This window comes from Rhincodon typus, chromosome 27 (assembly GCF_021869965.1).
Source record: "Rhincodon typus isolate 14 chromosome 27, sRhiTyp1.1, whole genome shotgun sequence".
Taxonomy (NCBI): Eukaryota; Metazoa; Chordata; class Chondrichthyes; order Orectolobiformes; family Rhincodontidae; genus Rhincodon; species Rhincodon typus.
The window spans coordinates 42,156,238-42,171,943 of record NC_063358.1 but is presented as its reverse complement, the minus strand read 5'-3'; the positions used below and the strand labels follow the sequence as shown (position 1 = coordinate 42,171,943).

The window sequence follows — 15,706 nt, the reverse complement described above, 5'->3', positions numbered from 1 at the left end:
AACTTGTGCCTGTGGAACATAATTCCTTGCACTGACTCAATCCTGGCATGAGCTTTGTAAAGGATACTGATCCATTTGTGGCCGCTTGAAGTTAGCAGGGAGGTGGGCTTCATATAATATCTTGGCTTTCGAGTTTCCCATCTCTCGAATGCACTGTTGTAGACAAAAATACAAGAATCCAGTTATTGGACCATTACATCAGTTGCATCATACAGTACAGTCATAAGAGTAATACAGTATGGAAATAGGCCCTTTGGCCCAGACTGGTCCATGCTGCCCACTCAACGAGTTCCAACTGCCCACATTTGGTCCATATCTCTCTAAACCCTTTCCATCTCTGTACCTATCTGAGTGTTTTTTAAATGGTGCTATTGGACCTGCCTCAACCACTTTGTCTGGCAGCCTATTCCATATATGTATCACTCTTTAAGTGAAGAAGTTGCCTCTCAGGTCCTTCTTAAATCTATCCCCTCTCACCTTAAACCTATGCCTTCTGGTTTTCAATTCCCCTTCCCTGGTAAAAAGACTATATGCATTCATCCTATCTATACCCCTCACTATTTTATACACCTCAATAAGGTCACCCCTCATTCTCCTACATTCCAAGGAATAAAGTCCTATCCTGGCCAACCTCCCCCTATAACTCAGGCCTACTAGTTCTGGCAACATCCTCGTAAATCTTCTTTGCGCACTTTCCAGTTTAACTATCTTTCCTGTAACAGGGTGAGCAAAACTGTACACAATACTCCAAGTGCGGCCCCACCAACGATTTATACAACTGCAACATAACGTCCCAACTCATATAATCAATGCCTTGACCGATGAAGGCCAGCATGCCAAATGCCTTCTTCACCACCTTGTCTACCTGTGATGCTGCTTTAAACAAATTATGTACTCAACTACTAGGTCTCTCTGTTCCACAACACTCCTCAGGACCTTACCATTTACTGATAAGTCCTACCTTGGTTTGACTTTCCAAACTGCAACACCTAACACTTATCTGTATTGAATTGCATTTGCCAATTCTCAGCCCACTTCCCCATCTGATCAAGATCCTGCTGTAATTTTTGATAACCTTCCTTGGTATCAAGATACCTCCTAGTCTTGTATCATCCACAAACTTACTAATCATGACTTGTACATTCACATCCAGATCATTTATGCAAATAACAAATAACAAAGCACCAACCCCTGTGGCACTCCACTACTCACAAGCCTCCAGTCCGAGAAACAACCTTCAACCATCACCTTCTGCTTCCTATCATCAAGACAATTTTTAATCCAATTAGCTAGCTCTCCCTGGATCCCATGCGACCTAACCTTCATGACTAGCCTGCCAAGTGGGACCTTGTCAAAGGCCTTACTAAAGTCCATACAGACAATGTCCATTGCCCTACCCTCATCTATCCTCTTCAAAAAACTCCAAAAGATTTGTCAGACATGACTTCCCATGTACAAATCCATGCTGACTATCCCTAATCAGACCTTGACTATCCAAATGTTGGTTGATCCTGTCCCTCAGTATCCTCTCCAATAACTTGTCTACCACTGACTTCAGGCCAACTGCCCTGTCGTTCCCTGGCTTTTCTTTGCTACCTTTTTTAAACAATGGAATAATGTTAGCCACCTTCCAGTCTTCAGAACTTCACCAGTGGCTAAAGTGGAAGCAAAAATCTCTGCAAGAGCCTCTGCAATTTCTTCCCTAGCCTCCTACAATGTCCGAGGAAGGACTTGATCAGGCCCAGGGGATTTATCCACCTTAATGAGATCTAAGGCTGCAGACACCTCTCTGGTAATATGTACACAGTCCAAAACATCCCCACTTGTTACCCCTATTTCCTTGGCATCCATGATTTTCTCCTCAGTAAACACAGAGGAGAAATAGTCATTAAAAATTTCCCTCTTCTCCTGTGGCTCCACAGAGATGGCCATGCTGATCTTTAAGGGGACCTATTCTCTCCCTAGCCACCCTTTTACTCTTGGAGATAGCAAGAACTGCAGATGCTGGAGTCAGAGTCAATACAGTATGGAGCTGCAGGAACACAGCAGGTCAGGCAGTATTAGAGGTGCAGGAGGGTCAAAGTTTTTGGGGATGAAGTGTCCCGATCCAAAACATCGACTCTCCTGCTCCTCGGATGCTGCCTGACCTGCTATGTTCCTCCAGCTCCACACTGTATTGACCCTTTTATTCTCTTATCTGCCAGATCTATCTCGTACCCTCTTTTTGCTCTTCTGATTTCCCTCTTAAGTGTGCCCCTACACTTTTTAAAGTCATCTAGGGATTCACTTGAGCCCAATAGTTTAAATCCAATGTATACCTACTTCTTTTTCCTGACCAGAGCCTCAATATCCCTCGTCAGCCAGGGATCCCTAAACCTGCCAGCTTTTCCCTTCACCCTAACATACTGTCCCTGGATTCTTGATCTCACAGTTTTAAAACCCTTCCATTTGCCAGTCATCCCTTTTCCCTCAAACAGACTCACCCAGTCGATCACTGTTAGATCCTGCCTAATGGCCCCAAAATTGGCCCTGCTCCAGTTTAGTACCTTAAACCATAGACCTGACCTGTCTTTTTCCATAACTAATTTAAAACTAAGAGAATTATGGTCACTGGACCCAAAGTGCTCTCCGACTGACACTTCAGTCACTTGCCGACCTTGTTTCCTAAGAGGAGGTCCAAGGTTGCACACTCCTGAGTAGGGCCCTAGACATACTAATTTAGGAAACTTGCTTGGATACATTTGACAAATTCCACCCCGTCCGGGCCTTTTACATTCTGGGTGGCCCAGTCAATACAGGGAAATTAAAATCTCCAACTAATACTACTCTATTATTCCTGTAGTTATTTGCAAGCTCTCTACACATCTGCTCCTCTAGTACCTACTGGTTATTTCGGGGTCTATAATACAGTCCCGGGGTGACTAACCCCTTCTTGTTTCTAAGTTCTAACCATATGGCCTCATTTGATGACCCCTTAAGAACATCCTCTCTAAGCACTATTATGTGCTCCCATATCAAAAGGGCAACTCTCCCTCCTCGCTTACTTCTACTTCTGTCACGCCTGTAGCCTCTGCATCAACAACACAGAACTACCCACTGAGCATTACTTAAATCAAACAATAACAGAAATTGCTGGAGAAACTCGGGTCTGGCAGTATCTGAGGAGAGAAAGCATAGTTAACATTTTGAGTCCAGTGATCCTTCTTCAGAACAGAAAACAGCCTGTAACCAAATGCATTTTTAAAAAATACACTCATATATGTTTCCAAATCTCTTCCTATTCCCTTGTGAACAGATCAATCAGCAGATAGATTAATAAAAGCTTACTTGATCAGAAAACAGAGTGAATGCTGTGCCATACCCAGCAGCAAGCAGAGTCAGGAACGTTCCCCTCCCTGCAGCAGGATAAGTAAGCACCCGGCAATTCCAGTTTCTTTTTCCACTGCGCTCAACAGCTTTCCTTACATTTTTGTAAACACCAGTTTTTGCCTGTTTCCTGCAGTGAATGATCATACCACGCACATCACTTCAGCTGTGGAGAGGCTCGGGCTGGTCGTGGATTACCTTTAGTCTTAAATTCTTGCTATTCTGCTTAAATAGAAGCTGAACAAGATATTCAGGCTCAATGGAATTCAGATTGATAAAGTGAGTCAGTCTTAGAATCAAATCAGTGATATGACACAACAAAAATGTTCACTGTCACAGTGTGTTTGAGCTGAAATGGTTTCTCATTTGGTGCGGTGGTTGGAGGAATAGTTTGGAGTTGTGTACGGTCAGAGAAAGAGAGCAAAATGGTTATTTCATGTGTTCAATTGTCAGTGGTAACTTGGCCACTTTCATAATTGCTTTTAAACTGAACCCCATGAGCAATCACGGTCAATAAACCAAACCAACCAGAAGGGACAGCTTGTTTCAGATTCTTCCAGAAGATACAAGTTGTCACAATATTTCAGCTCTCACTTATACTCGAATGACTAAGTGATATAGAAGAGCAGCACAATTTCAATGATCAAATCGCTTGGATCAGTGATGTTTGTATTGGGAGATCTTTCCTCTTTTTCAATTCCATAGGATCTTTTTCAGTCTGATCACAGCCTGTCAAAGAAACAGTAGCCACAATAGCACACCATGCCCTCAACATAGAACTCAACACCCGGTCTGGATGTAAGCTTGAAACTACAATTTTCCAAATCAGACTGTTTGTGATTACTGAGTGAAGCCCATTGTCGCATGACAGCAGCTGCCTTCACTGCACCCAACAGATCCCAGGCATCCAACACTGCCTCCCCTCTCACCTGGTACCTCCCTGAGCACCCTTTGGCACTTTCCTCCCTGCCTTGCCCCTTCACATGTCCCACACCTCACCCTGCCCTGTCCCCTCAGCCCATGCAGCTTCCTGCCTTGAACAAAGTGTGTGGTACCTGTATCTGTTCTGGTGTCCACTGATCCAGATTGACCGATTTCACCTTGGAGATATGGACTCCAAGCTTTCTGTGAATACCTGCACAGCGAATGCACACAAACACTCCCAGGTTCCATGATGCCCATCTTGGCCCTATGGAAGGGATAAGTGAAAGTCAGAACCAAAGACAGTTTGAATGAAGATGAGAAACTTGGGGTTTGGAGAACAAGTTACTCCAATATAAAAACAGAAAAGACTGGAAATACATCTGTGGAATGAATTTCCAAAGTACCTTTCCTAACTGGACAAAATCAATATGCAATAGATTTAATACAAATTCAACGAAGTGAAGGAGGAACAAAAGCAGGAAATGTTAAATGACAAACCAGATAATAGTGCAAGAAATAAAAGAATGATAGTGGGTTCAACAAAGAGACAGAACACGGGTGTCGAGATGACAATAGATTTAATAATATCTCATGTCCAAAAAAACCGATGCCATGGTTATAATTTTATGATGTGAAATCCATGCTGTTTGTGACATATGATTCTATGACTGCCCACCGTGAATTCCACAATATCAAATCAATGCAAGAATCACAAAAATCAAACCGAGCAAATGCAGTACAGTTCTTCTCTACACCTATTGCACAGACAGTAAAGGAGTAGGTCCAAAGGTCAATTCAATTTCACAACTGAATACAAGCCCGAATAATAAGCTGCTGTTATTTTAGACCATAAGACCAGGAGTAGGCTGTTTGGCTTCTTGAGCCTGCTCTGCCATTAAGATCATGGCTGATCCGACATTCCTCATATCCACTTTCCTTTCCTTTTTCTATAACCCTTGATTCCCCTACTGATCAAAATTCTATCTCAGCTGTAAAAATACACAAGAACTTCGCCCACACGGCTCTCTGCAGCAAGGAGTTCCAAAGATTCTCAACCTTCAGAGAAGAAATTCTTCATCTCAGTCTTAAATTAGCACCCCTTTATTCTGAGGCTATGCCCTCAGGTCCGAGACAATCCCAAGAGGGGGATCAAATTCTCAGTATTTACACTGTCAACTCCCTAAAGAAACCTATTTGCTTCAATAAGATCACCTCTCATTCTTCTAAACTCCAATGAGTAGAGTCCCAACCTGTTTAGCCTTTGCTTGTAAGACAATCCCTCCATACCAGGGATTATCTCAGTGAAGCTCCTCTGAACTGTCTCCAACGAAATGATATCTTTCCTTAAATAAGGGGACCAAAATTGCTCACAGTACTTTAGGATGTGGTCTCACCACCACTTTGTACAGTTGCAGCAAAACTTCTCTAATCTTATACTCCAACCCCCTTGAAATAAGTGCCAACATTCCATTAGCTTTCCTAATTACCTGCTGCATCTGTGTTAGCCTCCTGTGTTTTGTGCACAAGCACCCCCAAGTCTCCATGTGTTGCAGCTTTCTGCAGTTTTTCTGTATTTAAATAACATTCTTTTCTTTTGTTCTCCCTTCCAAAATGAACAACTTTGTATTTCCCCCACATTATACTCCATTTTTAACTTTTTGCCCACTCTCTGTAAACTGTTTGTATCCCTCTCAACTTACCTTTCCACCTACTTTTATGCCGTCTGCAAATTCGGCTACAGTACTTTCATTTCCTTCCTCCAAGTCAATAATGTATAGTATAAACAATTCTAGTTCCAGCATTGATTCCTGTGGAACCTCACTGGTCATGGGTCACCAACATGATGAAGGACTCCTGTTTCCTGACCCTGAGCTAATTTTCCATTCATGTCGATTTCCTACCTCCAACAGCATGGGCTTTTATCACTTAACCTTTTGTGAGGTATGTTGCAGAACACCTTCTGAAAGTCCAAATACAACACATCTATCCACTGGTTGAGACTTCCTCAAAATTCTAATAAATTAGTCAGGCAATTTCCTTTTCATACAGCCATGCTGACTCTGCTTGATTATTCAGGCATGTGCACAATTGCAACTCCACATCCGAGCAGCAAAATACTGTATTTATTTAGATATGTGTGAAGCTGGTACATTTACGCACAAAATACACTCAACAGCACCCATTCTCAACTCCCAGGGATGGGCTTTCCCAGGTCTCCTCTTCATTCCGGTGGTTGGTGCAGCCTCAAAAGGTCCAGTTTTAATGAGCTTCCGCATGATATATTATGCCACTCCACCCACCGATACTAATCAGTTACCCTCAGAAATTGAGACTGGACAGCCCACTATTACCATATTTGGCTTCCCCTGATACTCCATGAAGAAAGGAAGATTTGGCACCGTGATTGCTGCCACTCTGCTTACATCTGTTATTTTATCAACCCAGAGAAATAACGCTGTTTCTAACAGAACGGTAACAGATATTTATGTCGCACCTTTCAAAAAATGGAACGTGCCAAGCTGCTTCAGCAGCATTACAAAACAAACAGCTGCATTAGAAAGGAACCACATTGCTTCAGGCTGAGCTCCTTGACCGTGCCTTTGCTCAGCTGAACCAGAGTGAAGCCATCCATCTGCCTTTCCCAGTTCACAACAGGAGAGCATTTGACAAAGTTTTGTCATAAATTACACAAAGAAACAGGAAGATTGTAATTCACTGCTTAACTCTAAGTAAAACAATATTTCAGCAATTTCTGGAGGTGAGAATTTGGAACATAATCTAATCAACACAAAGATGGTAGCAGTCAGATGCATGATTGCAGTACTGTAGCAGACAGGACAAAACTAATACCAGAGTAAAGTACTGGTGGAGAAAGATCCATCACTAAAAAACTTGGAATGCAGAATGTGTTGGGACTGGTCTGTTAACTGTGTAACACTGGGATGCAGTACTAGAGGGGACAGATCTGAAATGTATAAGAACACAGCACTGAACCAGGGGGTAGAGTTCTGTCCTTTTGAACACTGGGATACATGGCACGTGGATACAGTCTGTTACTGTCTACAGTGCTTTATAGTACCTGAAAATCAGATCTGTCACTATATAACACTGGAGTACAATACTGGTAAAGACATGTCTGTCTCAGTGTAACAATGGGCTATAGTACTGCTGGAAACTGGTCTGTTATTATACAACACTGGGGTACAGTACTAATAGACAGTTCGATGATTTGACAACATTGGGTTACAGTGCTGGTAGGGGCTGATCTGTTATTGTCTAACTTTGCAGCATAGTACTGTTGGGATAGATCGATTATTGTAACACTGGGGTGCAGTGCTGGAGAAGGCTGGTATGTCACTGTATAACATCACGGGCATAGTACTAGAAGGGACAGGTCTGCCACTGTGTAATACCAGGGTACAGGACTGGTGGAAACAGATCTGTTACTGTATAAGACTGGGTACAATACTTGGAAAGGTCACAAAATCCAAAATATATAAATAAATATATACATGCAATTTTTTGACCTGGCAGGGGAAAGATTTAAAAGGGACCTGAGGGGCAATATTTTTTTCCACAGAGAGGATAATGCACGTATGAAGTGAGCTGCCAGAGGACTGGGTTGAGGCAGGTACAATGAAAACATTTAAAAGTCATTTGGACAGGTACACGGATAGAACATAGAACATAGAACAGTACAGCACAGCACAGTACAGGCCCTTCGGCTCACGATGTTGTGCCGAACTTTTACCCAAAACCTCAGGTCTATCTAACCTCAACCGCTACCTTGTACTATCATCCATATGCCATTCTAATAGCCGCTTAAATGCCCCTAATGAGGCCGACTCCACTACCCTCTCCAGCAATGCATTCCACGCCCCTACCACTGAGTAAAGAATCTACCTCTGACTTCTCCCCGATATCTACCTCCTTTCACTTTAAAACTATGTCCCCTCGTAAAAGCTACCTCCACCCTAGGAAAAAGTCTCTGGCTGTCAACTCTAACCATACCTCTGATCATTTTGTACACCTCTCATCCTTCGTCGTTGTAAAGAGAAAAGCCCTAGCTCTCTCAACCCTTCCTCATAAGACCTTCCCTCCATTCCAGGCAACATCCTGGTAAATCTCCTCTGCACCTTTTCCAACGCTTCCACATCTTTCCTGTAATGAGGTGACCAGAACTGGACACAATACTCCAGATGTGGTCGAACCAGGCTTTTGTATAGCTGGAGCATAACTTCATGGCTCTTGAACTCAATCCCTCTATTAATGAAAGCTAACATACCATACGCCTTCTTAACAACTCTATCCACCTGGGTGGCAGCTCTCAGGGAACTGTGAACATGAACCCCAAGATCCCTCTGCTCCTCCACACTGCCAAGAATCTTTCCGTTAACCCTGTATTCTGCTTTCAAGTTTGTCCTTCCAAAATGAATCACCTCACACTTTTCAGGGTTAAACCCCATCAGCCACTTCTCAGCCCAGCTCTGTATCCTATCAATGTTCCTTCGTAACCTAGAACAGCCCTCCGCACTGTCCACAACGCGACCCACCTTCGTATCGTCTGCGAACTTACTAATCCACCCTTCCACTCCTTCATCCAAATCATTTACAAAAATCACAAATAGAAGGGGACCCAGAACAGATCCTTGTGGTACACCACTTGTAACTGAGCACCATGTTGAATATTTTCCGTCCACTACCACCCTTTGTCTTCTAAGGGTCAGCCAATTCTGAATCCAATCTGCCACATTTCCCTCTATCCCATGCCTCCTTACCTCCTGCATGAGCCTACCATGGGGAACCTTATCAAACGGCTTACTTAAATCCACGTATACCACATCCACTGCTCCACCTTCATCCACGTGTTTGGTCACCTCTACAAAGAATTCAATAAGGTTTGTGAGGCATGATCTACCCCTCACAAATCCATGCTATCACGAATCAAACTGTGCCTTTCCAAGCTATCATAAGTCCTGTCCCTCAGAGCCCTTTCCAATAATTTGCCCACCACTGACGCAAGACTAACTGGCCTGTAATTTCCGGGGTTATCCCTGTTCCCTTTATTGAACAAGGGAATGACGTTTGCCTCTTTCCAATCTTCTGGCACTATACCCGTGGACAGTGAAGACGAAAAGATCATCGCCAAAGGCCCTGCGATCTCGTCCCTCGCTTCCCATAGAATCCTTGGATAAGTCTCATCAGGCCCGGGAGACGTATCTATCTTCAACTTCCTCAGAATTCCTAGCACATCTTCTTTACTAACATCAACCTCCTCTAGCCTACCTGCCTGTTTCACAACGCCCTCCTCTATAACTAGGTCCCACTCAGTTGTGAATTCTGAAGAAAAGTATTCATTAAGAACCTCTCCTATCTCTTTAGGCTCTGTGCACAAATTCCTTTTACAATCTTTGATCGGCCCTACCCTTTCTCTGGTCATTCTCTTGTTCTGCACATACGTGTAAAAAGCCTTGGAGTTTTCCTTGATCCTATCCGCCAAGGTTTTCTCATGCCCCCTAATAGCTTTCCTAAGCCCCTTCTTCAGCTCATTCCTGGTTAACTTGTATCCCTCTAGAGCCTTTTCCGTTCCTCTTTTCCTAAACCTTACATAAGCCTCTTTCTTCCTCTTAACCAGTCATTCGACCTCTTTCGAGAACCATGGCTCCCTCACTCGACCGCACCTTCTCTGCCTGCTAGGGACAAACATATCGAGCACATGCAGTATGCATTCCTTAAACAATCTCCACATTTCTGTGGTGCTCTTCCCTGACAGCATCTGTTCCCAATTTATGTTACCCAGTTCTTGCCTAACTGAATTGTAATTACCCTTCCCCCAATTATAAACTTTGCCCTGCCGTATGTACCTATCCTTATCCATGACTATCGTGAAAGAAACAGAGTTATGATTGCTACCGCCAAAATGCTCTCCTACTAACAGGTCTAACACTTGGCCCGGTTCATTGCCAAGCACCAAATCCAAAGTGGCCTTCTCCTCGTATTGGTCTATCTACATACTGTGTCAGGAATCCTTCCTGAACGCACTGGACAAAATCCGCTCCATCTAAACTATTACAACTAAAAAGTTTCCAATCAATATTTGGAAAGTTGAAGTCACCCATGACTACAACTCTGACTTCTGCACCTTTCCAGTATCTGCCTCCCAATCCACTCCTCTACTTCTCTGCAACTATTAGGGGGTCTGTTAAAAACCCCCCAAGCAAAGTGACTGCTCCTTTCTTGTTCCTGACCTCAACCCAAACTGACTCTGTAGACATATCATTCTTGAACTGCCTTTCAGTAGCTGCTGTACGCGCCCTGACTAGCAATGCCACTCCCCCACCTCTTTTTCCACCCTGCCTATTTCTTTTGAAGCATCTAAATCCCAGAACCTCCAATAACCATTCCTCTCCCTGAGTCACCCAAGTTTCTGTAATGGCCACAACATCGTAGCTCCAAGTACCGACCCATGCTCTAAGTTCATCCGCTTTATTTCTGATACTTCTAGCATTGAAGTATACACACCTCAAACCATCTCGGTGTCTGCAATTACGCTCCATCGACCGCATTTCCTTATAAACCACCTCACTCCCTGTTGTGTCTGTTGGAAGGCCGAATACCTCATCCTCTGAATTATAAATCCGGTTCCCCACCCCTTGCCAAACTAGTTTAAACCATCCTGTACAGCTCTAGCAAACCTCCCTCCCAGGATATTTGTGCCCTTCCGGTTCAGGTGCAACCCGTCCTTACTGTACAGGTCCCACCTTCCCCAGTATGTGCTCCAATTATCCACATAATGGAAGCCCTCCCTCCTACACCAGCCCTGTAGCCACATGTTTAGCTGCACTCTCTCCCTATTTCTTACCTCGTTATCACGTGGCACTGGTAGTAATCCAGAGATAACTACCCTGTTTGTCCTGAACCTCAGCTTCCAACCTAACTCCATGTACTTGTTTTTCACATTCTCAGTCCTTTTTCTCCCTATGTCATTGGTACCAATGTGTACCATGACTGCTGGTTGCTCACCCTCCCCCTTAAGGATCTTGAAGACACGATCCGAGACATCACGGACCCTAGCGCCCAGGAGGCAACATACCATCCTTTCATCTCGTTCGCGTCCACAGAATCGCCTGTCTGTGCCTCTTACTATTGAATGCCCCACTACAATTGCTCTCCTGTTCTCCTCCCTTCCCTTCTTTGCCACAGGGTCAGGCTCAGTGCCAGAGACCTGTCTGCTATGGCCTTCCCCTGGTAGGTCATCCCCCCCATCAGTATCCAAAACGGTATACTAATTATTGAGGGGAACGGCCACAGGGGATCCCTGCACTGTCTGCCTATTCCCTTTCCCCTTCCTGACAGTCACCCAGCCACCTTTTTCCTGTACCTTGGGTGTGACCACCTCCCTATAACTCCTCTCTATCACCCCCTCAGCCTCCTGAATGATCCGGAGTTCATCCAGCTCCAGCTCCAGTTCCCTAACACGGTTTTTGAGGAGCTGGAGTTGGGTGCACTTCTCGCAGGTGAAGTCAGAGGGGACACCAGCAGTGGCCCTTACCTCCCACATCCTGCAAGAGGAGCATGCAACTGCCCTAGCTTCCATTCCCTCTACTCAAGATTTCCAGAAGAAGAATAAAAAAAGCCTTACCTTACCGAACCTCCACACACTTCTTTTTGGTTAGAGGAGGACGACAGGTGGGAGACACTACACGTGTAGTGTTTCGGGTTTAGCCAATGCCCGAATTTATCTGTTTCTTTCTGGCTCGCGTTCCCTCCACACGCCCGCCGCTGAAAACAAGAGGGCCACTTGCTGCACGAGGTAAGTTTTTATACAGGGAGAAACAAAAACCGCCTTATCTTCCTGTTGGCACTCTGGCTCGCACTGCTGCCGTTGAAAACAAGAGGGCCGCTTGCTGCACGAGGTAAGTTTTTTAGGAAACGTTTAGAGGGATAAGAGCAAAATTCAAGCAAATGCGACTAGTTCGATTTAGGAAACCTGGTTGGCATGGACGGGTACAGGCGAAGGGCCTGTTTCCGTGCTGTATCACAATGACAGGTCTGTTACTGTATAACATGGGTACAGAATAGGTAGGAACAGGTCTGTCACTGTATAACACTGGGGTATAATATTATCACACCTTGTTTTAGACCAGCTGCTGACACAAATTATGTTTTAGATACTGACCTTGTTAAGACTTGCTATACACATAAGACTACAAAACCTAAGAGAAGTAGGCCATTCAGCCCATTGTATCCACTCCACCATTCAGTGAGATCATGGCTGATCTGATAATCCTCAAATAAAACAAAGAACCGTGAATGCTGGAGATTTGAAACAAAAAAAAATTGCCGGAGAAACTCAGCAGATCTGGCAGCACATATGCAGAGAAAAAGTTAACAAATCAAGTCCAATGACCCTTTGATACTTACCATAAATACCTCCTTTTCTGAGCTGCTGCTAGTTCTGAAGGAGGATCACTGGACTCCTAATGTTAACAGTTTTCTCTGCACAGATGCTGCCAGACATACTGAATTTCTCCAGCAATGTCTGTTTTTGATGGCTTCTGATAATCCTCAACTCCACTTTTTTGCCTTTTCCACATAACCCTCGATTGCAGTACTGATTTAAAAACTGTCCATGTCAGCCTTGAATATACTTAATGACTGGTAGCTCTCTGCAGTAAAGATTTCCACAGATTCACTACCCTCAGAGGAAATTCCTCTTCTTTTATCATAAATGTGTAACCTCTTATCCTGAAATTATGTCCTCTGGTCCTAAAATCTCCCAGAAAGGGAAACAACCTTTCTACATCTCCCCTGTCAAGTCTCCTAGTATCCTGTGTTTTAATAAGGTCTCATTCAGAGATCAAACTTGCATATGACTAGCACAATTGTTGTTTTCTCACATGATGCCCTGAACAATACGGCCAAGTAGAGAACAAAGCACTTGCTCAGACATACTGCCTGACTCATGCTGACTCGGTCGCACAGCAAGCACTAACTCATTTTATCAGAGGTCACTCACAACCTGTGCACAAGGGAGATCCTGATGAAAACCACAGAAAATGCTAGCAAATATCTATTGTGGCAGGAAGATATCATATGAAAATTTAATGAAATTGGTAAAATTGACAATAAGAAGCAACTCTCGCATTCTCAGGAGAGCAAGTGTGAGGCACAGATCGAGAAACTGTCATGAACCTGCAGAGCAGGAAGCTTACAACAATCTCAGGGCTGACTGATAACAGTACTATAACAAGCAGTTATTATCAGGAAAAGATTACTAAGAGTATTTGCTTTGGGTGATGTGCTGATGAAATTTGATTTTCACTCAACAATGGTGATTTGAAAGGACACCTGGAGTTAAATGGCATCAAGGAAGCAGAGGGTTTTGTCCTTATTGGGAGGAATATCTTCATTGCTTTAACTTAGACAAGTCACAAACCCTCTACAATATAGTCTCAGGGGTCAGGAAAGAAAACAATGCTCTTTAGGGGTGCTCAGGATGGCACAGTGGCTAGCACCGCTGTGTCAGAGTGTCAGGGACCCAGGTTCAATTCCACCCTTCGGCAACTGTCTGTGTGGAGTTTGCATATTCTCCCAGTGTCAGTGTGAGTTTCCTCCGGGTGCTCCAGTTTCCTCCCACAGTCCAGGGATGTACAGCATGGGTGGACTGGCCATGCTGAAATTATCCGTAGTGTCAGGATGTGCAGGCTATGCGGATCAGCCATGGGAAGTGCAGGGATAGAATAGTGGGATGGTTATGGGTGGGATTCTCTTCAGAGGGTTGGTGTGAACTAGATGGGCAAAATGGCCTGCTTCTACATTGTAGAACTTCTATGATTCTTTAAGGAATGCACAGGCTTCTGAACTGATACTAGCTGGCTCTCTCAGTGATTTTCATATCACTGAGCCGATTCGGTCTGTTTGGCTGGTGAAAATTCCTGTGGGTGCGTACGTTGGGGGAGGGTATACAGGATACAGAGTTAGAAATTTTGATCGGCAGGCAGTAGTTTGGAGAGCTGGTGGGGGGTGGGAAGAGGAGACAGACAGAGATGGACTGACACAGTAGGGGGGAGGAGGGGAAGAGGGGAAACAGAGAAGGGTCACTGGACACGAAACACTGACACTGCTTTCTCTCCACAGATGTTCCTGACCAACTGAATTTCTCCAGCTATTTCTGTATTAGTTCCACTTCCTCAATTTAGTTTCAGTTCAGATATTTTTCCTCCTGCCTAGCTTTAAAAATGTCAATGATTTACATAACTGCACTGAACCAATACCTGAAAGCTCAGTTGCTACAGTTTGTGACAGGCCAATTTTTATATACAGCAATATAAAATCTGTGGACAAAGAAATTTACATCACAACTCCATAAACTGCAAAACCTGTGATGTCAACTCACCACCGTGAATGGAACACCTGAAGAAAACCACCTCAAAAAGATTCCTAAGAAAGGCTCCTAGACCTTAAGCTGTTTATCTTTCAACAGATGGTGCAGACCTGCTGAGTGTTTCAGCACTTACTGTTTCTATTCCAGATTTCAAGAACCATCAGTATTTAGCTTTTGTTTTAGATTATACAAAGTTTATCTTGGTTCCATAATAGCTACACAGTCTCTCCACCAAATCAGTGCTGGTGGTCATGTCCCACTCCAAGCCAACCCACAGTGACACCATGTATTTCTATTTTGTCCTCTTGCAGTTAAACTAGTTCACTGTCTAGGCTAATTATTGCAATTATGCCATGTGGTAGCAAGTTCCACATTCACTCATGGTAAACAAGTTACTTCTGTATTCTCCTGATTTACTGGTGACTATTTCATATTTATAACCTCTCGACTGCCCAAAATTGGAAATAACCTTCATCGTTTTAAAGAATGGCAAGAATCTTTCGATAGAGTCTCACAGACTCAAAGGTGGAAAATTTTAGACATGCAGTTACAACATTTTACAATGCATCTCAGACTTTAAATTTAACAACTCAGTGTAAATTATAATGACACCAAATGCATTCCATATCCCACCCCAACCATTTACAACATCTGAACGTTATGCAGCCTTAAACCAGAGATTCTGCATTTATTTGCAAGCAATTAATTTCCTATCAGTATTTTCAAGTTTGCTTCATTCCCAGTTACCTGAGAATCTCTTTGCTGATCTCCAACAGTTTAACTCTTTAACAGTTGTCTCTCCTCTCCTCTCCCAACACCTTCCACTCCCTCTCCCCTCAAAGCCCATCCCCAAGCAAAAGACAACCCTGGTGACTTGCTTGTCCACCGATTTACTTATTAACACACTTTCTCAACTGCTCCTCCAATCACAGGATTTTTCTCAGACAACAAGGTGCAGGGCTGGATGAACACAGCAGGCCAAGCAGCATCATAGGAGCAGAGAGGCTGACGTTTCGGGCCTAGACCCTT

General features: G+C 43.8%; 1 protein-coding gene across 1 annotated transcript in view; it reads right to left on the bottom strand.

Annotated features, from left to right (window-relative positions):
* LOC109921974 (stromal membrane-associated protein 2) overlaps nt 1-15,706 on the bottom strand; it is a 72,646-nt gene that overhangs the window by 28,723 nt on the left and 28,217 nt on the right. Inside the window, exons 2-3 of the mRNA XM_048613036.1 lie at nt 4,422-4,555; nt 68-153 (exon numbers count right to left, since the gene is read on the bottom strand). Of these exons, the coding sequence (XP_048468993.1) occupies nt 68-153; nt 4,422-4,555 (220 nt within the window). The remainder of the gene's footprint in view (nt 1-67; nt 154-4,421; nt 4,556-15,706) is intronic.